A 27,701-nucleotide genomic window follows, 5' to 3' on the forward strand; every position below is an offset into this window, starting at 1 on the left:
TCCTTTAGTCTTTTGAAAAACTGCTACTTTTGTTTATAATTTCAATGATAGGCATCGGCTTTTTGTTATACTATTTTTTTTGAAATAGATTCATAAAATCTTCTGTAATTGCTGTATTTGACAATAAAATATTTTTTTAAGTTTATTTTGAGAGAGAGAGAGAGAGAGACCACACATATGTGGGAGAGGGGCAGAGAGAGAGAGGGAACGAGAGAATCCCAAGCTGGCTCCAAGCAGCACAGAGCCTGACGTGGAGCTTGATCTCACCACTGCGAGCTCATGACCTGAGCTGAAATGGTGAGTCAGGGGCTGAACCAATTGAGCCAATCAGGTGCCCCTAAAATATTTTTTAAATTAATATTACATAACCTGATGATCAGCTCAGACTCTGAACCCTATAAATTACAGTCTTTTTTTTTTTTTTTTGTAACAAAATTCAACTGAGTAAATGTGGAGATCAAATTGACTTTATTCAATTATTCATGAATTGGGCAGCATCCCATCTGGTCTGTTTTCCTTAAAAGCAGCTCTTACATTCTAATCTTTTCAGTGTTTCCCTATTGCTTGTGATTGGGGGTTTGAGAGGATAGTGGCTAGGAGAGTGAGGTGAAAGAATTATCCAGTAATGTCTCAACTCCTTTTTCTTCTTTACAGAGTGAAGCATCAAGTAGAATACCTGGGTCTGAAAGAAAACATCCGAGTGAGAAGAGCTGGTTATGCCTATCGGCGCATCTTCCAAAAATTCCTACAGAGGTAAGAAACTGGTGACTGGAATTTTTTTTTTTTTTGCTTTAAACAGGTTTATTGAGATACAATTCACTTAACGTATAATTTACTCATTTAAAATATACAATTCAGTGGCTTTTAACGGTTTTCTAGAGTTGTGAATCCATCACTGCAATTCATTTGAGAACACTTTCATCATCCCAAAAAGTAACCCGAGTTCCCTAGCCACCACCCCCCCAGTTCTCCCCTCACCTCCTGCCCTGGGCCCACACTTCTTTCAGATAAAAAGACTTCCAAAATATGGCCTATTCTGGGCATTGTGTAGATGTAGAATCACACAACATGTGTCCTTTATGTCTGGCTTCTTTCAGTTAGCATAACGTTTGTATGGGTCATCCATGCTGCAGTGAGTATCGGCACTTCTCTCCGACTCACCACCCAGTAATATTCCCTTGCACCAATATCGCAGTGTATTACATTTAACCTGTTCATCCGTCAGCTAATAGGCATCAGTTGTCTTCACTTTTTGGCTATTGTGAATGACAAATAATGCTACTGTTAATGTTCGTGTACACATTTTTGCATAGACGTATGGTTTTATTTCTCTTGCATGCTTACCTAAAAATAGAATTACTGGTCGGGTGCGGGGGCATGCCTGGGTGCCTCAGTTAGTTGGGCATCCGACTTCGGCTCAGGTCACGATCTTGAGGTTCGTGAGTTCAAGCCCCGTCTCAGGCTCCGTGCTGACAGCTCAGAGCCTGGAGCCTGCTTTGGATTCTGTGTCTCCCTCCCTCTCTGTCCCTCCCCCACTCACACTGTGCCTCTCTCTCTCAAAAATAAATAAACATTTAAAAAAAATGTTGAATTACTGGGTTCCATGGCAACTTTGTAACTTTTTTGATGAATTGTGAGATTGGTTTCCAAAGTGGCTGTACCATTTTACATCCCCACCAGCAGTGTTTAAGGATTCCACTCCATCTGTATCCCTGCCAGCATTTGTTAGTATCTGACTTTGATTATAGCCATCCTAGGGAGTATGAAGTGGCATCTTGTGGTTTTGATTTTCATTTCCCTAATGGGAAATGACGTTAAGCATATTTCTTGTGCTTTTTGGTCACTAGATAAATGTCTGTTGAGCTCCTTTGCCCTTTTTTAAACTAAGCTATTTGTCCTTTTTTATTAAGTTGTAACAGAATTCTTTTTACCATTGTTTATTGTAGAATAAGTCAGCAGCCACAAGTATTTGGTCTGTTGAGTGTAACACAGAAGTGCAAGAATTCATGATAATTTTGACACGGAAGGGCTGAGGTTTAACTTGACTGACCAGATTAATAGTGTGAAGATGATTTCAGGAAAACATTTAACCTATTTAAGAAAATAAGCCTAAAGGGGCGCCTGGGTGGCTCAGTCAGTTGAATGTCCAACCCTTGATTTTGGCTCAGGTCATGATCCCCGGGTCATGGGATCCAGCCCCATACTGGGCTCTGTACTGATAGCTCAGAGCCTGCTTGGGATTCTCTCTCTCTGTCTCTCTCTGTGCCTCCCCTGCTCATTCGTTCTCTCTCTCTCTCTCAAAATAAACGTTTAACAGAAACAAAATAAGCTTGAAGTACTTAACCTCAAAATTTTTGTATAGCCCATGTATAAAAAACTGATTTTCACATTTCCAATAAAGTGTATTTGGCAGGACCTGTACTTAAATTGCTCTTATTTTGTGTTCTTTGTTTTTGAAAAAGGTAGAATTTAGTGTCTTTAAAATATTACATGATTGTAACTTCTCTAACGATTCTACATTAATGGGGCCCCGCTATATTTTCTACATCTATTTACTTTCCTTGAAGAAAGAAGGAAGCCTCGGGGCGCCTGGGTGGCTCAGTCCGTAAAGCATCAGACTTTCGCTCAGGTCATGATCTCATGGTTTGTGAGTTCGAGCCCCGCGTCGGGCTCTGTGCTGACTGTTCAGAGCCTGGAGGCTGCTTCACATTCTGTGTCTCCCCCTCTCTCTGCCCCTCCCATGTTCATGCTCTGTCTCTGTCTCTCAATAATAAGTAAATGTTAAAAAATTTTTTTAAAAATGGTTTTGTGGAGGGGCACCTGGGTGGCTCAGGCCGTTAATCATCCGACTTTGGCTCAGGTCATGATCTCACGGTTCATGGGTTCAAGCCCCGCATCAGGCTCTGTGCTGACAGCTCAGAGCCTGGAGCCTGCTTCAGATTCTGTGTCTCCCTGTCTCTCTCTCTGCCCCTCTACTGCTCATGCTCTGTCTCTCTCTGCCTCCCAAAAATAAAGAAACATAATAAAATTTTTAAAAAATGAAAGAAAGAAAGAAGGAAGCCATATTTAGTTTTTAATCAGAAAATAACTATGTCTTCCTGGTATAGATACAGGAAAAGGATTTAAGAATTTTTTTTTTTAATTCAAATTTTCTGTAGCAAAGAAGGAGCAGGCTGAGTAAGAGCTTCATGACGGTCTTGGAAACACAGTACTTGTAATAAAGGGGTGTTTTCCATGGGACTGTTCTTGTTTCTCGTGTCCTGAGATTGGAATGGCTAGCCTACTGGTCACCAGCATGGGTCCTCATCTGTGAAAGGTCACTGATGGGGAAGGTCAAGAGAGGCTTAACAAAAGGGTGGATCATCCCATGTAATAAAGTCCCATTGACTCTGTCTCCACACAGTTGAGATTCCTGATAATTTTGAAGGCAGACTGGACTAGGAGTAAACTTCACCCTTGCTGCTCTCTGAATTGGTTAAAGGGGCCAATACACCTATAGCGAAAGCAGAACTGTATGAAAAGAAGTATTCAGGAAGTGGAGAAGATACATCTGCCAAGTTCTTGCATGATTAGAGCAGCAACTTGTGCTGACGAACAGCTGAGATATTAATTATGAACGACTTGTCTCTCCTTTAAACAAATCAATAGCACTAGCTAGAGTGGGGTTTCTCAACCTCAGCTATTGACATTTTGGGCTGGATGAGTCTTCGTTGTGGGATGCTTAGCAATTCCTTGGCCTCCACCCACTACCCTCTATTCCCCCAAGTTGTGACAACCAAAAGTGTATCCAGACATTGTTAATGTCCCCAGGGAGGTGCAAAGTCAGATGAGAACCATGGCTTAACTAATCATTAAATTTTTTTTGCCAAACTGTATATCTTTGAAAATGTCCTTTTTCTTAATGAGAAAGAAATTAAATACAGAAAATAGTGAATGAAAAGTATTTCCTCCATCTTTCCCTAATTCAGAGAGACTTGCCCTCAACAATGCCAAAACATTCATCATTTTATCCTCCTTCAATATTTTTTCCTGTATTTAAAAACCCTTGATTGGATACCTGTAAATTCTCCCCAATTGATATCACTATTGAAAACTAATCGGCTATTTTTAAAAAGTTAACCATGGTTTTTTGTGGGGTTTTGTTGTTACTGGTGTTTTTTGTTTTTGTTTTTAAGAAACCAGTTCTTAAAGACCTCCTTCCTTCCATATTATTTAAAAAAACAGGGGTGTCTGCATAGCTCAGTCAGTTAGGCATCCGACTTCAGCTCAGGTCATGGGTTCCAGCCCTGTGTTGGGCTCTGTGCTGACAGCTCAGAGCCTAAAGCCTGCTTTGGGTACTGTGTATCTCTCTGTCTCTCTGCCTCTCCCCTGCTTGTGCTCTGTCTCTCTCAAAAAAAATAAGTAAACATTAAAAATAATAACAATAATAAAAAAAAACAGAGGTGCCTAGGTGGCTCAGTCGGTTAAGCGTCTGACTTCGGCTCAGGTCATGATCTCTCAGGCTGTGAGTTCAGGACCCACATCGGGCTCTGTACTGACAGCTCAGAGTCTGGAGCTTGCTTTGGATTGTGGGTCTCCTTCTCACTCTCCCCCTTCCCTGTTCACACTCTGTCTCTGTCTGTCTCTCTCTCAAAAATAAGTAAAGCTTTAAAAAATTTTTTTAAAAATAATGAAAAAACCAGACAGGGGCGCCTGGGTGGCTCAGTCCATTAAGTGTCTGACTTCAGCTCAGTTCATGATCTCACAGTTCATGAGTTCAAGCCCCAGGTCGGGCCCTGTGCTGACAGCTCAGAGCCTAGAACCTGCTTCGGATTCTGTGTCTCCCTCTCTCTGCCCCTCCCCTGCTCTCTCTCTCTCAAAAATAAGTAAACATTAAAAACAGACAAGCCATCAAATTTAACTTCCATAAGCAATGCTGTGAGCACCCACACTGGGGAGGGCAGGAGTCCGTGCCCCCTGACAGGAATGTCTAAGCCACCCTGAACAGGCTGTGTTACATGTTTCCAGCAGCTCCTTCAATGAGCCGTGAAATAACCTTGTTGGTAACAATATCTGGACCTCTGTCAAGTGCCATGCTAGCTTCTTGACCCCGTGCCTGGTCCTTTCTTCTGTGCCTGACACAGAGTGAACATTTAGTGAATCTCTGTTACGCCCTTTCCGTTGAGGGACTTTCCCTGAAGGGATTCTATCCTTGGAGGCCTCTCCTCTAGCTCTCCTGCAGAGTCTTTTCCTTTCAGAAGAGACAAATGGGCAGCCCTGTCTTACACAAAGCAGGCTCTTTTGATGTCCTGTGTCTTTTGATTTGAGAATGCTAGGGGAGGAATAAAAATAAAGTTTGGAAGGAAATTTGTTTTTCAAGAAAAAAATACTCAAAAAGGGCTAGAAGGCCATCTATGTCCTTGGCAGGGAATATTTTTCCAGAGACAGTGCTGTTTTCCATCAGGTGTGTGTCTGAGGTCCTGTTCATGCAGAATATGTCCACAGTCTGCCACTGTCTGTCTTGTCCTGTGATCCTCCGTGAATAATTCAACCATGTCAGACCTTTCTTCTCCTTTTAAAAAAAAAAATTATTTTTTTCAAAAATTTTTTTAACGTTTATTTATTTTTGAGACAGAGACAGAGCATGAACAGGGGAGGGGCAGAGAGAGAGGGAGACACAGTATCTGAAACAGGCTCCAGGCTCTGAGCGGTCAGCACAGAGCCCGACGCGGGGCTCGAACTCACGGACCGTGAGATCATGACCTGAGCCGAAGTCGGACGCTTAACCGACCAAGCCACCCAGGCGCCCCAAAAATTATTTTTTGATGCTTATTTCTGAGAGAGAGAGAAAAAAAGAGAGAGAGAGAGAGGGATTGGGAGACACAGAATCTGAAGCAGGCTCCAGGCTCTGAGCTGTCAGCATAGACCCTGATGTAGGGCTCAAACCTATGAACCACGAGATCATGACCTGAGCCAAAGTCAGATGCTTAACCGACTGAGCCACCAAGGCACCCCAGACCTTTATTCTCCTCATGGCTGAGAGGAGTTTGTAACCTCGTGGTTTACAAAGCTGCTTTCTACATATCCACAGAAAGCCCACCAAGTGAGTAAGTAACAACCTGAAGGAAAAGGATGTATTAATGCACAGCATGATGCCTGTGTGCACACCTCCTACAGCCCTCCCCGGGAAGGAAGCCCACAGGTCTAAACAGAGAGTGGTTCAGACACAACCTAGAGCTTAGAAAATAGGCTTAGCAAGTGGGAAATGGGCCTTTGTGTGTATTCATTTCCTCTCAGAAAAATGCTTTGTATTTATCAAAACCATCCCTCTTGACAGAGAATTAGAGACTAAAAACCAGAAGATGCCTTAGTAGCCTCACCGGTGGTTCGTGTGCTCTTGAACTAAATCCTGCGCTGCCTTCAGAAGGAATACCCTACTCACCACTCCCGATAAAACTGTTATATCTTTAGAAAGTGTTAAAAAAGCTCTTAGAAAACAACTTTTAGAGCTAAGCAGCATGTGCCCCTTACTGTGGCTGGAGGAATAAGACCAAATGTGGATCCTGATTCTTAGGAAGAAAAATCTGATAGGAATAGAAGAGCTTTCTAAAATTTATCTTTTTTTAAGTTTATTTATAATCTCTACATCCAACGTGGGGCTCAAACTCAAAACCCTGAGATCAATAGTCACACGCTCCACCTGCTGAGCCAGCCAGGCGCCCCCTAAAGTTTATTTTGTGGCACCATTTACACTTCCTCACTAGCATACTTCCCTTGACCTTGACCTAGACTCTCAGAATGTAGGGGTGGAAAAGGGACACTTGTGAGGAAAGTCAGTCCATATCCTGGGCAAAAGAGAAGAAAGAATAGAAGGCTCAGGAATACATGAGGTGGCGAGAGTGTCCTACTTACTAGCTACCAAGACCTTTGTGTCCTTGGATGTCAGGAACATCCTCAACTCCAGTGCCAGCAGCTAGAGGTCAGTGGGGTCTGGGCTGCATTTCCTTTGAGGAGGAAACATCAGTTGGTCATCTGAGAGATAACAAGGAGCCCACCAGTCAGAGGTGAAGAGAACAACCAGTGCACAGGCTTGAGATGAAATACTGGCATAGTTGGGTCTTAAAATAAAAATACGTGATGAAAGGAATGTAAGCCATGATCCTCGCGTCTCCAAAATTCTCACAGGCACCAGTTAGGCATTGCCCTGTGCACCCTATTCCCAGCAACATATCATGGAGGAAGACAGTGACCTGGGGGTGGGAGAGCCTTATACTAGAATTAGGCCCTGGTCGACAGACATCAGCTTAGGTCATGATCTCATGGTCTGTGGATTCAAGCCTCACGTTAGGATCTGTGCTGATGGCTCAGATCCTGGAGCCTGCTTCGGATTCTGTGTCTCCCTCTCTCTCTGCCCCTCTCACCCCCCTTGTGTTTTGTCTATCAAAAATAAATAAACATAAAAAAAAAATTTAGAATTATGCCCTGGTGTCTCCAATGAAGACAAAAGGAAGTGAGGAGGGCACATCAGCCTTCAGGAAAGCTAGGGGCCCACTGCCATGGTCCATGATCAGAGGGCCCGGAGATGCCACTCAAACCCCATGTCTTGCCCAGACTCAAACTGTTAGAAGCCTTGTCAGGAAAAGGGAGAGAAAGTCTCTGGAAAAAAAATTGCTTACTATAAAAAAATCAAATGAGAAATGTAGCATTATTTTAATGGGGGTGGGGGTGTGTGTGTGTGAAGAGCTACCTGTTTGTGTTTGCACAATACAGACTGTTTCCTTTCAAATTTTGATTAGATTAAACCAGGCCTGAACTCTTGAAGACTTGTCACGTCAGAGTCCTAGTTTTTTCTTTATCACCCATAGCCGGCATGAATTTTTCTCCCTCATCCATTTAGATTGCCAGCACATTGCTACTTGTTCACCAAGCCCCCCAGTGGCATCTAGAAAGGTTCTGCTGTCAGTCATTTATATGTGGCTTCATTTGTTTGATTTTATTATGCCACATATGAAATAAATTCAGGCAGATGTGTGGCTTCAACTAGGTATTTTTGCTTTTAAGCTTTTTCTAAACATTAAAAAAATATGTTTTTTTAATGTTTATTTATTTTTGAGAGAGAGGAGGACAGAGGATCCAAAGCAGGTTCCGTGCTGACAGAGCAGAGCCCCACACGGGGCTCGAACTCATGAAATTGAGCCAAAGTTGGATGCTCCACTGCCTGAGCCACCCAGGTGCCCCTCATTTTTAAGCTTTTTATCTCTAACTAGGGAATAGAAGAATTGGCTTCTCCAAGACATTTAAGACATTATCAAGCAAAATATGGATATTTGGGAGGAGGAGAGAGGCTCCCTAGAATCATCTTAGTCCCAACTAGCTGACCCTAAGGGTAATACCGGCTTTTGTCTTCTTAGCAAGCTCTGGATCCTGAAAGCATGGCCGCTCTTCTTGTTAAGATTCCCTTCTCCCTTAGATGCCATAAGTCTGTCTAATCCTGGTAGTAGCTTCTGGGAGCAAAGGAGGACCTGGCTTCTCTAGAGACCTGGAGCCCCTTCACTGCTGTGTCTAGATGTGCCTTTGCATAGGCCATGCGCTCCAACTTCTCTCCTGCACTCCTCGCTGATTTCTCCTCCTTCCCTCCCTCCCTTCCTTCCTTCCTTCCATGTTAAGTCTTTGAGACTTTCTGTATTTGACATCATGTAGTGTGCTTCTGTCTCTGTTATGTTAGCCTCTTACAGAATTACAATGTTTGTAACATAAACATGTAGTAGACTGTATGACCTTTAAAAAAGAAATTTACACATAAGCCAATCCATGGCTTATATGTAGTATTGTGATTAAAGAAACAGATGGGGGTTCAAATCTCAGCTCTGAGAGTTACTAGCTAAGTAGCCTTAGGTGAGTCTCTGTTTGCCTCTGTTTCCTCCTCTGTAAAACGGAAAGACCAACCTGATCAGGTGGCTGGAAGAATAAAATGAGACCATGCACCTAATGCCCCAAGAACGGCACTTGATGCAGGGAGAGCACCCCGTAGATGTTAGCCACTTACTGTTCCTTGTTGCTGCCCAGCCCCAGGCTTTGTGTGAGCTGCTGGATGTGCACTGTCACCTGCTCGGGTGTGGCTTCCCCTCATGGAGCTCTTGTCCTCACAGAGGGGGCAGAAATAAAATAAGTACAAACATTAAGATAATTACCAATTAGGATATATACTCTAAAGGGAAAATACTATTTTCTATGAGAGAATAACAGTGGTGCTATTCTGGCTTGGGTAGTCTATAAAGGCCCCTCTGCAAGTGTCATTGAGGGACAGCGCCACGGAAGCCAGCCACGTGAGGCGTTCCCAAATCGGGACATCCGGTAAAGGGAACAGCATGGGCAAGGCTCTGTGGAGGGAAAGAGTTTCGTGTGCATGAAGAAGCCATCCTCCCAGGGACATAGTGAGCAGAAGAGAAAGTAGAGAGAATAGCCAAGGACCAAACACCAGGGCCTCTTGACTCTAGATGAATGTTGATACTTAGTAATAACTGCTGCTTACAGGGGGCTTTATAAAACTCTTTGCATTAACCATTAAGCACACCAAAGAAATCAGAGGAGATCACCATCGAGAAAAGAACGTTTGATTTTGTCCGAAGATTGTCACTGGCGACCTTCAGCAGTGCTATTTTTAGACAGTAGTAGAAAGGAAAAGCAGATTTTTCCCCAGGGTGTTAACATGGAAATAGATAGGGAGTGGGTAGGATGGATGCTCCAGAATGGGAATAACAGACCCAGCGGATTTTTCAGCTGTTGAGATCCATCCCTAAGCCGAGAGCAGAGGTGAATGGATCACCAAGAAACACAGCAGTGGGTGTCTTTGGTGGGCAGTCCACTTTGAGGCTGAGCCTTCTGTCCCCAATTGTCCTCACAGGTATGCCATTCTGACCAAAGCCACCTGGCCCTCGTGGAGAGGGGACGAAAAACAAGGTGTCCTCCACTTGTTGCAGTCCGTCAACATGGACAGTGACCAGTTCCAGCTCGGGAGGAGCAAAGTGTTCATCAAAGCCCCCGAGTCTGTGAGTATGCCGCTGCCCTCCGTCATGTCCTCAGTGCCCCCCACCCCTTCGCGCAGCGCTTCTGCTGCCCCTTCTCACACGTGCTGCCTTCATTTTCTCACTCTTTGGTTTATGCCTTCGGTGTCCTCTCCCCTGCTCCCAATGTAAGTGTAGGTCATTCCCCATACCCTTGCTCTGCAGAGCCTTCAGAGAGCTCAGCATGTATAAAAAGATGTCGTCATCTTGTTCCTTTTCTTACTGTCTCTCTCCCATGCTAGATGGCCATCTCCTCAAGGTCAGGGACTCTTGCCCCTTTGGTATGTTTGTGTACTCAGAGCCTTGTACAGACAGTGGCTCACAGCAGGTGCCCACCAGTTACTTCTAGTATCCAGTAGAGTCTCAGCGAAAAGGGACTTCTTTGTCTGACTAAGGAGGCTTGGGTAAACTTAACATCCTCCACCTGGGTGACACCAAACAGGTCATTTACACACACAGATTTCCTCCTTGAAGGTGGAACAGAGCTCTGGGGTGGGCAGTCTTAGGACTAGATCTTGAAGACCGTGAGGGAGCTTGGAAAGAACTTTGAGGAGCTGAATAGGGAAGAGGAGAAATCTCTGGGTTAATAGAACACAAATTTTTACCAATAAGGAGCTCAAAAATAAGTTCTACAATTAACAAACTTACTAGATCTCCACAGATTAATTAATAATTCCTGATGGGGAGATGGTCACTGTGAGCCTCATGAATGTCTATAGGAAGTTCCCAGTTCCTATGTTGGATTCCTTACAGCAGAACCCCTCAGTTCTTCTGCCCAGGTAGCTCTGGGACTATGGAATAAAGACATTACTTTTTAAGATGGAGAAGCTGCTGGAACTAACCAGGGTTGGACATCATCATTTCTTGAGATTCCTTTGCCAATCACAAGACTCCATTTCAAGAGTCTCTGGTGAACTTGACAAAATTAGTCATCAGATCCAGGGGAAATACCATGCGAACCGGCAGTGTTGGTGACCGCGGAAACACTTGACTTTAGACAAACCCCGGTTTTGCAGTGAGTTCCGTCCCCTAGAATGGGCCCCACAGCTGCTGTTCTGCCTCAGAGGATCAGACGGAGACTCAGAAATGGTAATGGCTGGGACTGAATGGCTTTAAGAGCCATAAAAGTTATTAAATAAATCAGTGGCACACATCAATAGAACCCGTTTATGAAAAGTTTGTGGTAGCATTTTCCACTTTTGAGTTATTTGTAGTTTCACAGCAATGTCATTTCCAAATATAAAATGAAAATGTTGTGTCATGCACCATTAAGCAACCCACAGAGCAGTTCCTGTTCTTTCTAAAATGGGATGGAGTGATTTATCAGTACAATGCAGAACTCCTCTGTTGCTTTGTACCCGCTTTTACTTTTTTGTCTTGCTAAATTTCCACGTATAATAAGGACAGCTTCAACATTTTTTGTACCTTTTTTTTTTCTGATTTAGTTGAGCTGTGGGGTTTTACTTGCAACATCAAGGTTTATTTTGGGTTTTCTTTTCCTTGTCTTCCTCCTGAATGCTTTATTGCCGTCACTCGCTTCTCCTTTTCCCCATCTTTTTACACACAGGCGCACACCGCACACGTACCTTCACTACTCTCTCCCCTCCCCCATCACTCAGCCATTCACGTCTAGTCCTGACGTTGCGAATACTTCTACAAAAGCTGGTTTTTAAGAATCTGCCTTGTGATTTTGCCTTGACTCTTAGCGTAGATGTGCTGAATGTACGCAATAACCCATTTGCCTAAAGAACCCCCATTAGACACCAAAGGGTTTGGTTTCCATTTACTTGGTACATGTGTACATGATTTGGGGGTTTGTGGTGGGGGGAGCTCTCTCTCTCTCTCTCTCTCTTCCTTTTTTTCTTGAAGCTCCCTGATTTCTAACCTCCATGGCTTTTGGAAAAAACCTAAAACCCAGCTAATGTTTGATATCATCTATAGGAGGTTGGGAATTGGTTGCCTCCTCCTTTCTGAGTCACAAGTGCATTCTCTGTGACACTCCCAAAATAGTTCTGGGAACGAAAGAAAACAAGGCTTACTCAGAAACCCAACACACCAAGATAAGAAAGACCAACGAATATTCTTCAAAGAGGCAACCACAGGGCTCAGATTTTAAACATTCTGTCCAAATGTTAAATCACGTATTCCTTTTGTTTTCAGAAATATGCTCCCCGTCCCTGTTGTACGTGGCAGTGACAGCTGCGGAATGAAGCGGCCCCTTCCCTTCTGAGTTTGAGGTGTTGTTTTTGCACAGCTAGGGCTGTGAGAAGCAGAAGTTTAGTGACAGGAAGGGACGGATGTGGCTCCTGAGGATAGATCCAGATAAACAGAGGCACCAAATCGAGCCTGGCTGCCTTCAAATTCTCCTATTTACTTCTGGAACATTTCCGCAGTGACTTTTCATCAGCTTTACTTGTTTTCATTGGTACATTTTCTTTTGTTTCCTAGAGAGTCATGAAAACCACTGCCAAGGTGAGCGAGAAAGTTCCCCACCATTTCATGAGTTGACCGCATACAGACTTACAGAGACAGACTTATATGCCAAAGTGAGGAAGAGCCTGGCAAGGCCTGAAAGATCTTGGGTCACTTTCCATTCCCACCCAGTCTTAGTTCCAATTTTCTCCTGTGTGCAATGGAGATGATGGACCTGTGTGGCCTGTGTGGTTGCTGATGAGTTGAATGAAATAATGTATTCTAGAATGTCAATCTAGAATGATACCTGACCCATAGTGGGCTCCCGGTACATTACAGCTATTTGCTATTATCTTCGTTATTCCAGAGCTTCCTCGAGTAGGGTGCAGCAGTCAGGATTGTTAAAGGGGGCTGAGTCTCAAGACCTGGGTCCTTACACAGAACAGTCCCAGTTCCGCTAGGTGAAGTCATGTCCCGACTATACATCTTATGTCCAGCTCCAGTTGCACTGGTTATAACCCTCTGGCCCAATGACTCCTTGGAGAATCTATGCAGCCAAAAGTCTACACTTTCGTGGACCTGAAAATCAGGCAGCCCTCTTCCACAGCAGCACAAGGTCTGCTCCTGCAAGAGCTGGAAACTCTGTGAAGAGGCTGCGTGCAGCACTAAACCGTGGCTTCCTCCAGTTCATTTCATCTAGCATCCTCTTTGGATCAAGGCAGAAAACTAGGGGATGAACGTGGAACCACCCATTTGATTCGCAGAGATTATGATTATGAGCAAGGCAGAGCACACATTTTCAAGGCCCGACTAACAACCAGATACAGCTGTTTTCTGTTATGTGTTCAGTTAAATGAAGAAAACAGAGAGAGATAAAGATGTTATAGTGATTACAGGGCCACCTGGGTTAAGCCTCCACCTCTTGATTTCGGCTCAGGTCATGGTTCGTGGGTTCCAGCCCTGAATCAGGTTCTGGGCTAACAGCATGGAGCCTGCTTGGGATTCTTTCTCTCTCTCTCTCTCTCTCTCTCTCTCTCTCTCTCTCTCTCTCTCTCCCCCTCCCCCTCTCTCTCTCCCTCCCCCTCTCTCTCCCCCCCCTCTCTCTCTCTCCCCCCCCCTCTCTCCCCCCCCTCTCCCCCCCTCTCTCTCTCCCCCTCTCTCTCACTCCCCCCCTCTCTCTCTTTCTCTATATTTCTGCCCCTCTACCCCCTCAAAATAAATAAACTCAAAAAAAATATTTAAAGATATTATTGTAATTACAAACAATATGCCCTAGTAATCATTTTTTCACTTTTGTTCATGAGTCAGAGAAACTGCTCCCGATGTTATGTCCTTGACTAAACTGAGCGTCCCCCCAAAAAAGTGATGCTGAGGTCTTATGAATTGGCTCACATCTTCCCTCTGTACGTTCACAGCTATTTCTTCTAGAAGAAATGAGAGAGAGAAAGTATGATGGATATGCTCGAGTGATACAGAAATCATGGAGGAAATTTGTGGCCCGGAAGAAATACGTCCAAATGAGAGAAGAAGGTATTCTAGTCATTTTATTTCATGCATTTAACAAAGCTCCAGAATAACTTTGAGCTCAAAGTTACAAGTTCGCTTTCCTTTGCCTATAATGTCACATGTTAAAATCTTGCATTCATTTTGAGTTTCTCTGTGTATTTCCACACGATATTCCTCCTCTTTCTGGGGCCCTGGCCCTTCCCTCTTCTCTGGCCTTTGGGGAACTGCAGCCTCAGACCTCCTATTGAACAAGAAAGAGAGAAGGAGAAACAGTATTAACAGGAACTTCATCGGGGATTACATCGGGATGGACGAACACCCGGAACTCCAGCAGTTTGTGGGCAAGAGGGAGAAGATCGACTTTGCAGACACAGTGACCAAGTATGACAGAAGGTTCAAGGTACACACTGACCGCTGCCCATTGTGGGGAAAGTGGCCATTTTGACATGTCCACCCACCTTCTTAAAGCACCTCTCCTTACAGGGTGTAAAGCGAGACTTGCTTCTTACTCCAAAGTGCTTATACTTAATCGGACGAGAGAAAGTGAAACAGGGCCCGGACAAAGGCCTGGTGAAGGAAGTGCTGAAGCGGAGAATTGAGATGGAGAGAATCTTGTCCGTGTCCCTCAGGTGAGCGGCGAGGCTGCCTGGTCCTCCTCATCTTTGCCTCTCCGCCATTCCAAACAGCCGGGAGAAAGGCCTGGCCGGGCTCCCCCCTTGTCAAAATCCTGGTGAAGAGAACTGAGTTTCCTCTTCTTCCCTGAGAAGACCCGACCTTCATTGGTCTCAGGAATGAGATTCCAAGAAGTGGCCTTCTGGTCAGCTCCACTAGTCAAGGGGAACTCAGATGCTTTCTTCCCACAAAATGTAAGAGAAAAACCTGGTATCCAAAACAGAGGATAAATGCTTTTACTGAAGTGGGGCCAAGGGACCAGAGTCCCATCCTGAAGCCCACCTCCCCCACCTCGAAGACCTGACCCATTTCACCAGCAAAGGCCCAGGCAGCCTGGAGTCATTGCTCAATGCCCCCTTCAACTCTCAAGTTCACAGGCAGAGGCGCCGGCTTTCTTTTGGCAGAGGGGCTTGTACGTGTAAGGAGACTTGTTTTAAATCCTGCCCTGCTCAGAATTCTCTCTGATGAGAGGAAATCCTCCCAGTTACAGAAGGCTAAGAAAAGAGGGAGAAAGGCCCCTTTGAGCTCAGTGGCTTCCCCCTTGAGTGGCATCCCTGGGCCCTTCTGAGGAGACCGCTGCTTCTGTGGGGGCAAGGCTACGGGCTACCATTGCATTGACAGTCGTGATGTCCTGGTGGTCTATGAACATGTCTTCCTGGAATCGGGATACCTCTAAATTCTTACTCCACACGGAGGACAAAACGGCTGCTCTCAGGAAAAAGCCGGGGTTTTGTGTGCTCAGGCATCCTATCTACCCGGCTGGAAATCCTGGCTCCAGTGTGATAATCCAAAACAGATTTCAAGTTGTGTCCATTCTTGCCTATGTCACGGTGGTTTCTGATTCTCTCTGTTCCCAGTTTTCCTGATAAAGGGCCAGGTGGTGCTGTGAGGTCAAGGGTTTAAAACATTGCAGCTCAGGATATGGGGGAAACTTGTAAGCAGAGGAGTCCATCAGCAGCCTTTCTGGCAAACCCCACCTCAGGTGGGTCTCAGTGCCGTGGATTTCAAGCAAGAGTTCCAGGCACTGTCCGGTTTCCAGAAGATCTTCCTGAGCATTCACCTCACCAGCTGGGCCACAGCCTGAGCTGGGCAGCCTGCCGGCCACACTTCCTGGCGAGCTGGGCGCTGAGGCTGCCCTTGTTCTTCCAAGGAACCCAACAGGAAGCTTCTTTTTTTCCTTGCATGGGGAAACGCCACACCTGGGCTAAGCAGGGTTCGCCTAAACCTGCTGTTTTCTCTTGACAGGGGCAGTGGCTGAATGCCAGGGAATCATAGTTCCGGGCACATGTGCTCGTTACTCTGAGAGTGATTATTATTCTTCCTGTTGTTATTGCCAGGCCTGTGTCTTCAGCCTTCAGACCACTCAGGCAGTGCTTGATCATAAATAATCATATGTCTCCATTTATATAAGGCACTTTGACACCATCCTTTTTGTCTAGGCCTTGAGGTTTATCAAGGTGTGGGATATCCCCCCTCAAATGTTTTCCTTCTGTCTTGTCTCACAGCCTCTGGGGCTGCAGTGTCTCATGCTAAAACCAACTTCTGCTGCTGCTTCCTCATGGTCTGGACATGTGCTCCCTTATGGCCTTTCCTTGTTAGAGGATGTAATGAAATGAGGTGCTTAGCCCAAAAGTTGTTCTGGCTCCGGGGAGAGAAAAGAGTCTGAGTCATTGTAACTTGTGATCTGTGCATGTTGCAGTCACTGAGCCTCACCTTCACCAAGATTCATACTGTTCCCTCATTTCCTTCAACTATCGGGTTAGGCCAGTAATCTGAGTGAGGAATGCCACCACATGGGTGATGGTATGTGCAGAATCAAAACCAGGGTAGAAATGGATTGTGGTACCAGACCACCAGACGTGCGTGTGTGTGTGTGTGTGTGTGTGTGTGTGTTCTCAAAATATTTCAACACTGGTATAGAGAAGGATTTTAACAGATGTCTTGCACTTTAGGGAAAAAGTTGTATTGTGTGTATGTGTGCTGAACACTGTGAGGCTTAGTGCTTGACTCTGGCTGCAGTGACTGCCCCATGGTTTCTTCTAGTTAAGACCATCACCATGCCCATAAATTTGGTCTTCTGGACCACCTCTAACTCTTATAACCATCGGGAAAGCAGAATGGGCTGGTAGCTCCCAAGCAAACCAACCAACCATGCAAAAACAACTATGCAACAGTTTGGGAAACGAGAGCATGACCAAATATTTGATATGAAGGATTTAGTGTTCATCTCCTTAGGTGTGATCTCGGTATTGTGGTTATTTTGGTCTAAAGAGGCTTTGTCTGGGACTCCTGGCAGGCTCAGTTGGTAGAGCATGGGACTCTTGATCTCCGGGTCATGAGTTCAAGCCCCATGTTGGATGTAGAGGCTACTTAAAAATAAAATCTTAAAAGAAAATTTTAGGGGTGCCTGGGTGGCTCAGTCAGTTAAGCGTCTGACTTTGGCTCAAGTCATGATCTTATGGTTCGTGGGTTCAAGCCCCTCATCGTGCTCTGTGCTGACAGCTCAGAGCCTGGAGCCTTCTTTGGATTCTGTGTCTCCCTCTCTCTCTGACCCTCCCCCGCTTACCATCTGTCTCTCTCTCTCTCAAAAATTAAAAAACATTAAAAAAAATTTTAAAGACTAGGAAAGAAAATTTAAGCTAAAGAAAAACATATAGGCCAGTCCCAATAGCTCGGGTGTAAGAGCCTGTGTTCTTTGCTTTCCCATTGTAGGTAATGAGATGGGTACCATCAAATCTCATAATTGGGGCTCTGTCTGATAAGGTTTTTATTTTTTTTTAATTTATTTATTGTTTAATTTATATTTAAGTTAGTTAGCATATGGTGCAACACTGATTCAGGAGTAGATTCCTTAATGCCCCTTGCCCATTTAGACTATCCCCCCTCCCACAACCCACCCAGCAACCCTCTGTTTGTTCTCTATATTTAAGTCTTTTATGTTTTGTCCCCCTCCCTGTTTTTATATTATTTTCCCTTCCCTTCCTTCCATCTGTTTTGTATCTTAAAGTCCTCATATGAGTGAAGTTGTATGATTATCTTTTCTCTGACTAATTTCGCTTAGCATAATACTCTCTAGTTCCATCCATGTAGTTGCAGATGGCAAGATTTCATTATTTGTCATTGTCAAGTAATACTCGATCGTATATACATAACACATCTTCCTTAGCCATTCCTCTGTCAGTGGACATTTGGACTCTTTCCATACTTTGTTGTCAGTAGTGCTGCTGTAGACATTGGGGTGCATGTGCCCCTTTGAAACAACATACCTCTATCCCTTGTATAAATACCTCCTAGTGCAATTGCTGGGTTGTAGGGTAGTTCTATTTTTAATTTTTCAAGGAACCTTCATACTGTTTTCCAGAGTGGCTACACCAGTTTGCATTCCCATCAGCAGTGCAAAAGAGATCCTCTTTCTCCGCATCCTCACCAACATCTGTTGTTGCCTGAGTTGTTACTGTTAGCCATTCTGACAGGTGTGAGTTGGTATCTCATTGTGGTTTTGATTTGTATTTCCCTGATGGTGAGTGATGTTGAGCATTTTTTTCATGCGTCTGTTCACCATGTGGATGTCTTCTTGGAGAAATATCTGTTCGTGTCTTTTGTCCATTTTGTCACTGGATTATTTGTTTTTTGGGTGTTGAGTTTGATAAGTTCTCTATAGATTTTGGATACTAACCCCTTATCTGATATGTCGTTTGCAAATATCTTCTCCCACTCTGTCGGTTGCCTTTTAGTTTTGCTGATTGTTTCCTTCGCTGTGCAGAAGCTTTTTATTTTGATGAGGTCCCATAGTTCATTTTTGCTTTTGTTTCCCTTGCCTCCAGAGATGTGTTGAGTAATAAGTTGGTGCAGCCAAGATCAAAGAGGTTTTTGCCTGCTTTCTCCTCGAGGATTTTAATGGCTTCCTGTCTTACGTTTAGGTCTTTCATCCATTTTGAGTTTATTTTTGTGTACGGTAAGAAAGTGGTACAGGTTCATTTTTCTGCATGTCGCTGTCCAGTTTTCCAGCACCACTTGCTGAAGAGACTGTCTTTATTCCATTGGATATTCTTTCCTGCTTTGTCAAAGATTGGTTGGCCATACGTTTGTGAGTCCATTTCTGGGTTCTCTATTCTGTTCCATTGATCTGAGTGTTTGTTCTTGTGCCGTACTGTTCTTGTACCGTACTGTCTCGATGATTACAGCTTTGTAGTATAGCTTGAAGTCTGGGATTATGATGCCTCCTGCTTTTGTTTTCTTTTTGAAGATTGCTTTGACTATTCGAGGTCTTTTCTGGTTCCATACAAATTTTAGGATTGTTTGTTCTAGCTCTGTGAAGAATGCTGGTGTTATTTTGATAGGTACTGCATTGACTATGTAGATTGCTTTGGGTAGTATTAACATTTTAACAATATTTGTTCTTCCTATCCAGGAGCATGGAATATTTGTCCATTTTTTGTCTGTGTGTCTTCTTCAATTTCTCTCATAAGCTTTCTATAGTTTTCAGTGTATAGGTTTTTCACCTCTTTGGTTATGTTTATTCCTAGGTATTTTATGGTTTTTGGTGCAATTGTAAATGGGATCGATTCCTTGATTTCTCTTTCTGTTGCTTCATTATTGGTGCGTAGGAATACAACCGATCCCGTGCATTGGTTTTATATCCTGCCACTTTGCTGAATTCATGGATCAGTTCTAGCAGTTTTTTTGGTGGAATCTTTTGGGTTTTCCATATAGAGTATCATGTCATCTGCGAAGAGTGAAAGTCTGACCTCCTCCTGGCCGATTTGGATGCCTTTTATTCCTTTGTGTTGTCTGACTGCTGAGGCTAAGACTTCCAATACTATGTTGCATAACAGTGGTGAGAGTGGACATCCCTGTCTTGTTCCTGACCTTAGGGGGAAAGCTCTCAGTTTTTTCCCATTGAGGATGATATTAGCAGTGGGTCTTTCATATATGGCTTTTATGATCTTGAGGTGTGATCCTTCTATCCCTACTTTCTTGAGAGTTTTTATCAAGAAAGGGTGCTGTACTTTGTCAAATGCTTTCTCTGCATCTATTGAGAGGATCATGTGGTTTTTGTCCTTTGTTTTATTGATGTGATGCATCACATTGATTGTTTTGTGGATATTGAACCAGCCCTGGATCCCAGCTATAAATCCCATTTGGTTGTGGTGAATAATTCTTTGTGGAAGAAGAATTATTCGTGGATCTGGTTGGCTAGTATCTTGTGGAAGATTTTTGTATCCATGTTCATCAGGGACATTGATCTATAGTTCTCCTTTTTAGTGTAGTCTTTGTCTGGTTTTGGAATCAAGGTAATCCTGGCTTCATAGAAAGAGTTTTTAAGTTTGCCTTCCATTTCTATTTTTTGGAACAGCTTCAAGAGAATAGGTGTGAACTCTTCTTTAAATGTTTGGTAGAATTCCCCTGGAAAGCCATCCAGCCCTAGACTCTTGTTTTTTGGGGAGAGTTTTGATTTCTTTACTGGTTATGGGTCTGTTCAAATTTTCTATTTCTTCCTGTTTCGGTTTTGGCAATTTATATTTTTCTAGGAATGTGTCCATTTCTTCCAGATTGCCCATTTTATTGGTGTGTAATTGCTCATAATATTCTCTTATTGTTTTTATTTCTCCAGTGTTGGTTGTGATCTCTCCTCTTTCATTCTTGATTTTATTTATTTGGGTCCTTTCTTTTTTTGTTTTTGATCAAACTGGCTAGGGGTTTATCAATTTTGTTAATTCTTTCAAAGAACCAGCTGGTTTCATTGATCTGTTCTACTGTTTTATTTGTCTGTTTGTTTTTGTGTTTTTGTTTCGATCACATTGATTTCTGCTCTAATGGTTGTTATTCCTGTCTTCTGCTGGTTTGGGGTTTTATTTGCTGTTCTTTTTCCAGCTCTTTGAGGTGTGAGGTTAGGTTGTGTATCTGAGGCCTTTCTTCCTTCTTTAGGAAGGCCTACATTGCTATATACTTTTATGACTGCCTCTGCTGCATGACAGAAGTTTTGGGCTGTGGTGTTAGCATTTTCATTGCCCTCATATACTTTTTAATTTTCCCTTTAATTTTTTGGTTAGCCCATTCTTTTATTTATTTATTTATATATATATATATATATATATTTTTTTTAATATGGGACACTTCATGAATTTGTGTGTCATCCTTGTGCAGGGGCCATGCTAATCTTTTCTGTATCATTCCAATTTTAGTATATGTGCTGCTGAAGTGAGCACCCCATGCATTCTTTAGTAGGATGTTCTTTAGTCCCCAAGTATTTGTTATCTTTCCAAATTTTCACTTGTGGTTGATTGCGAGTTTCATAGCATTGTGGCCTGAAAATATGCACAGTATGATCTCAGTCTTTTTGTACTTGCTGAGGGCTGATATGTGTCCCACTATGTGATCTGTTCTGGAGAATGTTCCATGGGCACTGAAGAAGAATGTGTATTCTGCTGCTTTAGGATAAAATGTTCTGAATATATCTGTTAAGTCCATCCTGTCCAATGTGTCACTCAAAGCCATTGCTTCCATGTTGATTTTCTGTTTAGATGATCTGCCTGTTGTTGTAAGTGGGATGTTGAAGTTCCCTACTATTATGGTATTATTATCAGTGAATTTCTTTTTGTTTGTGATTAATTTATATATTTGGGTTCCTCAACATTTGGAGCATAAATGTTTACAATTGTTAGGTCTTCTTCATGGATAGACCCCTTAATTATGATATAATGCCCTTCTCCATCTCTTGTTATAGTCTTTATTTAAAACAAAAAAATTTTTAACATTTATTTATTTTTGAGAGATAGAGAGCAAGGGAGGGGCAGAGAGAGAGGGAGACACAAAATATGAAGCAGGCCCCACGCTCTGGGCTGTTAGCACAGAGCCCGAAGTGGGGCTCAAACCCACAAACTGTGAGATCATGACCTGAGCTGAAGTTGGATGCCCAACTGACTGAGCCACCCAGGCGCCCCTAAGTCCATTTTAAAATCTAGATCATCTGATATAAATATTGCTACTCCAGCTCTCTTTTGTTGACCATTAGCATGATAGATGGTTCTCCATCTCCTTATTTTCAATCTGAGGCTGTCTTTAGGTCTAAAATGGGTCTCTTGTTAACAGCATATAGATGGATCTTGTTTTCTTATCCCTTCTGTTACCCTATGTCTTTTGAATGGAGCGTTGAGCCCATTGACATTTAGAGTGAGTACTGAAAGATAGGAATTTATTGCCATTATGTTGCTAATAAATTGGAGAGTTGGAATTTCTGGTAGTGTTCTCTGGTTCTTTGTTGCTTTTGGTCTTTTTGTTTCTGTTTTTGTTTTTGTTGTTTCATCTCTTCTCCCTTCAGAGAGTCCCCCTTAAAATTTCTTGCAGGGCTGGTTTAGTGGTCACGAACTACTTTAATTTTTGTTTGTCTGGGAAAATTTTTATCTCTTCTATTTTGAATGACAGCCTTGCTGGATGAAGAATTCTTGGCTGCATATTTTTCCGATTCAGCACATTGAATATATCCTGCCACTCCCTTCTGGTCTGCCAAGTTTCTGTGGATAGGTCTGCTGCAAACCTGATCTGTCTTCCCTTGTAGGTTAAGGACTTTTTTTCCCTTGCTGCTTTCATGATTCTTTCCTTGCCTGAGTATTTTGTGAATTTGACTATGTTATGCCTTGTTGCTGGTCAGTTTTTGTTAAATGTAATGGCAGTCCTCTGTGCTTCCTGGATTTCTATGTCTGTGTCTTTCCCCAGGTTAGGAAAGATTTCTGCTATGATTCGTTCACATAAATTTTCTACCCCTTTTTTTCTCTCTTCATCTTCTGGGATCCCTATCATTCTCATGTTATTCCTTTTTAATGAGTCACTGAGTTCTCTAATTTTTATTTTGTGCTCTTTTGCCTTAGTTTCCCTCTTTTTTTCTGCTTCAGTATTCTCCATAAGTTTGCTCTGCCTCATCCATTCTTGCTGCTGTGGCATCCATTCTTGCTGCCGTGGCATCCATTCGAGATAGCAGCTCAGTTATAGCATTTTTTATTTCATCCTCCCTAGCTTTTACTTCTTTTATCTCCGCAGAAAGGGATTCTGATGTATTTTCAACCCCAGCTAGTATTCTTATTATCATGATTCTAAATTCTGATTCAGACATCTTGTTTGTATCTGTGATTAAGTCCTCAGCTGTCATTTCTTTCTGTTCTTTCTTTTGGGGTGAATTCCTTCGTTTTGTCATTTTTGAGGAAGAAAAGGAATTAATAAAGTAAGAAAAATTAAAATTAAAAATTAAAAATTAAAAACAACACAAAGAAATCAAATAAAGGATGCTAGATCCTAGGTATGTTTTGGTCTGGTTGTTGAAAGAAGCTTGATAGAGTAGAGAAAAAAGGGAAAGATAAGAAAAGAAAAAAAGGAAAACCTTTGAAAATTTGAAAAAATGAATACAATAAAACAGAATAGAATGAAATGATGAAAGTAAAATAGAATTTTAAGAATTTATAAAAGAGTAAAAAAAAAACTAGTAGAAAAAATTGAAAAGTCTTTTTAATAAAAATGGAAAATAAAAGATTTTTTTTCTCTTTCTGTATTCAAGAGTAAGAACAGAAAAAAAAAAACGAATAAAAGAACGAGCAAACAGAATGGAGTATGATTGAAATTACATCTGGTTTCTCATAGAAGTCAAGCTATGAAGCACTTTATAGTCCGTAAACTAAGCAGGCAGAGAGACTTGTGTTTGTCAAGAGTGCTGTTGGCCCAGTTGGGCAGGGCTTAGTGTAACAGCTATGTCCTCCATAGATGGCACTGCTTAGCTTACTGGGGTGGATTGCTGTGGATGGCACTTGTAGGCATGTATGTGCATATGTGGGAGGGGTGAAAATGGCATCACCCTGCTACCCAGTCTCTAGTATTTGAACTCTGTGGTCTCCATGACTGGCAATCAAGCACCCTTGATTTTTCTCTGGCTTCCATCCACTCCCCACTTCTACACTGTCTGTAACCAAGCTGCCAGGTGGCACCTGCCTCTTGAGTTTTATCTCAAATAGGGCTTTTTCCCAGCCCCTCACTTCTGAGGGACTTCAGCTTTGGCCCACTCACACCTTCTGGAGGAGGGTCTCACCAAGCAATGGCCAGGTGCCAGTTCGTCCCCAGGAATGTTCATGAGACCGCACTGCTGATGGTGCCCAGAGACTGTGGCCAGGTGCCAGCCCAGCCCAGAAAAAGTTCATGCGATCTTGTACCAGCAGCAGAGTTTCAAGGTTTACGGAAAATCACAACACACATCTGGCTCCGGCCTTCACCCTCAATGTCCTTATTCCAGCACTAGTAAATGTGGTTGTTCGGAATCTGCTGGGACCTTTGCCTGTGGGGATGCCGCACAACCTCTACCGGGTGTCCTCCCAGCAGGGGAACTGCTTCTCCCCATGTGGCCCGAGAACCTCTTGGACCCCACTCTGCTACTGGGGATTCGCCCTTCCCACCAGAGCACCACTAGGTATTGAGCTGCGGAGTTGCAGACTCTGCACTCCCCCTGTTTATAGAGTCTTAATGGAATTTAAACCCTCTCCTTTCTCCTTTCTTCCTTTCTTCCTTTTTTGTTCAGTCCCTATGGCTGTTTCCACTTTTCCATTTTCTCTGCAGCTGCTTTTGGTGGTGGTGGGGGTGCTTTTCCCATACTCTCTCCCCATCTCCGTCCTCTCTCCACAAGCAAAAACAACTCCCTGACCTCCGCAGCTTCTCTCTCCCCCAGTTCACCTCTCCACGCCGCGTACCTGCTGAGTTCTGTGGTTCAGGTTGTGCAGATTGTTGTGTTAATCCTCAAATCAGTTTTCTAGGTGTGCAGGATGGGTTAGTGCTAATCTGGCTACATTTCAGCAATGAGAGACGCAAAAAAAACCTTCATGCTGTTCCGCCATCTTGGCCCCTCCTCTGATGAGGCTTCTAATAGTCCTTGTCATTTTAATAGCTGATCACCAGAGGCCCAAGACTGAAAACTACGTGGCTCCCTGTCTGGTTCAGTAGATTTTCCAAAATGACTATGTGATGGGAAGATCAACCTGAAAGAGGGCTTTAGGGAGATGCTCCAGTTTCTCTTGTTGCAACATTCTTGCCTAGAATGTTGCATTGCCTAATTGGCTAAACCTGGCAGTAAGAACAGCCTGCTTTACCACTGCGCAGCTGACCCAAAACATTACTGAAATCTTGACTTGATGTAACCTTTGAGATTTGGGAACCTGGACGTTGTCAGCATTTTTGAACTGAACCCCTACCTTCTGTTCAGCTCTGGAATTTGGAGGTGAATGCGAACATAGTCACTGCCTCAAGGAGCTCCCTGTCATTCTGGAATGGAAGCAAATACCTGAGTAGGCCTTCCATATAACCTGCCATACAGGTTATAAGTGTTAGGAGATGTTACACATACATCTCCTGGGATACAAAAGACATGATGAGCCTTCTCACTGGGGGTCTGTGAAGCTTCGCTAGGAGACCCTTGTTTAGGTTTGACACAGCCTGTGTCTGCACTACAGGGAAATCAGGTTGCCCCAAAGCTGGTGTCACTGGTTTCTCTGTATGGTGGAATTCTGGAGAAGGTTTATTTTCTTCTCCTTCTTCACGTTTATTTATTTTTGAAAGAGAGAGACGGAGAGCATGTGTGCAAGCAAGCAAAGGAGAGGCAAAGAGAGAGGAGATAGAGACTCCCAAGCAGGTTGTGTGCTGACAGCAGAGAGCCCGATGCAGGGCTTGAACTCATGAGCCATGAGAGCATGACCTGAGCCAGACACTCAGACCGACTGAGCCACCCAGGCACCCAGGTTTATTTTCTTCTTTAATTACCTCTGTACTTTGCAGTTTGCTAAAAGGAGTACATATAAAGGTTTAAATAAAGGCAGGGCTGGCCTAGGAAATAGCCTTTTCAGCATAAGGGGTGGGGGGGACCTCCTTTAAGTCTTTACTCAGTGTTTTGTAACGAACATTTTTTTGTGAAAGAGATACTGGTTAAGGGAGTGAAACAAGATTTTCTAGTATCGTCAGCAATATAACAATAAGCCACAAAGATGAGGAGATAAAAAGCAAATAGAGAGCCAAAGCAAGGACTAGTAAAGGATCTTTCAGCACAGGGGACTACATCAAACATCTGTAAGGAATTGCAGCTTGAGCATATGAATAAGACAGGGGTGAGGTCCAAAGATAAGTCTGAATTTTTAGAGTAAATAAATGTAAAAGCTTTGTTTTTAGACCCTGGAGCGTGGGCTGAGGAGAGGCGAATGAACTTAAAACTCTGGCCTGAGGATGGTTTCACTGACTCCCATGCCTGGGTCACCCGAGGGAGGGGTTTCTGAATTTGATGGCTAAAGTCAAAGTGTCCAAACACTTGTTCTCATTTCCAGACTCCTGCTGATAATTGGCCCTGAAGTTTTGGCCTGCATGCTTTTTTCTTTATGGTAATGAAACTCCTAACCGCATTAAACTACTCAAGGTTACTTGCGTTGGGCTCATTTAGCCCAGTTGAATAAGCACTGTCCCGCCGAAAAGTACAGCCAGGCAAACAGACGCATCCAGACATGCCCAAGAGTGCTCTGCATCAAGCAGAGTTTTGTTTCTCACCCCACACACTGAAAGTGGGGCTTCTTGTTTTACTCTTTGCCTATCGCATCCACTCCCTTCCTCACGCAACAGTCTTCTTACCCCTGGGCTAGGATGCTAGGATGCTAGGATGTTTGGGGTTTTTTTTTCATTAATTCCAAATGATGTTTACATAAGTGCCTTTGTGTGGAGTTCTGCATTGCCATAATTGAATTGACCATGACAATTCGAGACTTTTCATCTGCCTAGAGACAGGAAGATGATAGTAGCTTTGTAGCTAGACCGTCTGTGGTACATTCTCAGACTTTACGAAAAGATTCCATTTCCTCATTTAGAAAAGTAGAGATTTAGAAATAGTAGAGATTGTGAGCTGCCCTGCAATACCTATTTTCTCCTTTACATAGGAATGGCTGACAGCCTCCCCTAAGACTGCATTTCCCAGGCTTCCTTGCAGCTAGGCATAACCATGTGACGTAGTGCTGGCCCATGGGGTGTGAGCAGAAGTGACTTGTACAACTTCCCGGTCCTACCTGTAAAAGGAAACAGTAAATGCCTAGCCCCCAGGCACTGTAGAATGGTCCTGTTGGTCCTGAATTGCTTTTGCAAATGCTTTTGAGGAGCAAGAGACAAAAATGCAATCTTGTTTAAACCGCCAGTTGCCACGGTCTTCATCACGACAGAAAAACCTATATCCCAACTATAACAAGAGTATAAAGGAAACTAGTTGTGATGTAGGAAAGTTTGAAAACAAAAGCTTGAGGTAGTAATAATGACCAAGTGTTCCACCTAAATGGCCATTATGTGTTCAAAAATGCCTGTAAAGTATTCTGACTTCACTTCCAAGAAGAACTCTCCTGCATACTCATCCTCATTAAACAGGCTTTGAAGGGCCAAGCTCCCTCTCAGTGTGCTGTTGTCTCGTTGCTTCTAGTTTACTCATCTCTCCCCTGTGGTTTGTGCATGCTGCCATCCTGTGCCTTTAAATTATAGGTGGGTGGTGGGCCTACCTTAGATCTCTCCTCTCCTGTACATTACCAAGCTCCTTTCATGTAGGAAGACTAAGGGGCTGAGGTTTCTGGAACAGGCTATGGCTAAAGCTACTGACTTAATCAGGTACAGGTCGTTAGCTTCCTTCTGTGCCCAAAGAGAGAAGGTTCCTGACAAGCCACCAAGGCTCTGACTGCCCGAAGAAGTCAGAAGGCTCACACTGCCTCTGGTCTACCCCGACCTCATCATATTCATGGGACTGCCCAGAGATACCATGGGGGTTGCAGTTTAAATGGATCAGAGTCTACATGGAAGAAGAATGCTTAATCTCAAAGCTTCTCTATGCCCTAGTTCTTTGTCCATACTCACCTTCCCGTCTGGGTTTGTAATCTATTGGTGCAGCGGTACCTGGGGTCCCGAGAGCAGGCCCCTGTGTGATACAGCTCAGCTCTGGTTACTAAAAAAAACAAAAACAAAAACAAACAAACAAAAAAAACCATGTTGTTGGCATTTCCTGCACTTGGAGAGATTAAAATGTTATTG

The 27,701-nt window shown here is 43.4% G+C and overlaps 1 protein-coding gene and 1 non-coding gene across 2 annotated transcripts in view; one reads left to right on the plus strand and one right to left on the minus strand.

Moving 5' to 3' along the window:
• Positions 1–27,701, plus strand: part of MYO1E (myosin IE) — a 213,188-nt gene that overhangs the window by 156,417 nt on the left and 29,070 nt on the right. The window contains exons 18-22 of the mRNA XM_060621053.3: positions 655–753; positions 9,884–10,028; positions 13,871–13,985; positions 14,192–14,361; positions 14,445–14,590. Of these exons, the coding sequence (XP_060477036.1) occupies positions 655–753; positions 9,884–10,028; positions 13,871–13,985; positions 14,192–14,361; positions 14,445–14,590 (675 nt within the window). The remainder of the gene's footprint in view (positions 1–654; positions 754–9,883; positions 10,029–13,870; positions 13,986–14,191; positions 14,362–14,444; positions 14,591–27,701) is intronic.
• On the minus strand, positions 20,736–20,842 carry LOC132670481 (U6 spliceosomal RNA). The gene has a single exon (XR_009606719.1). It is a non-coding gene; the product is annotated as a U6 spliceosomal RNA (small nuclear RNA).

The sequence above is a fragment of the Panthera onca genome, chromosome B3, assembly GCF_046562875.1.
Source record: "Panthera onca isolate mPanOnc1 chromosome B3, mPanOnc1 haplotype 2, whole genome shotgun sequence".
Classification (NCBI taxonomy): Eukaryota; Metazoa; Chordata; class Mammalia; order Carnivora; family Felidae; genus Panthera; species Panthera onca.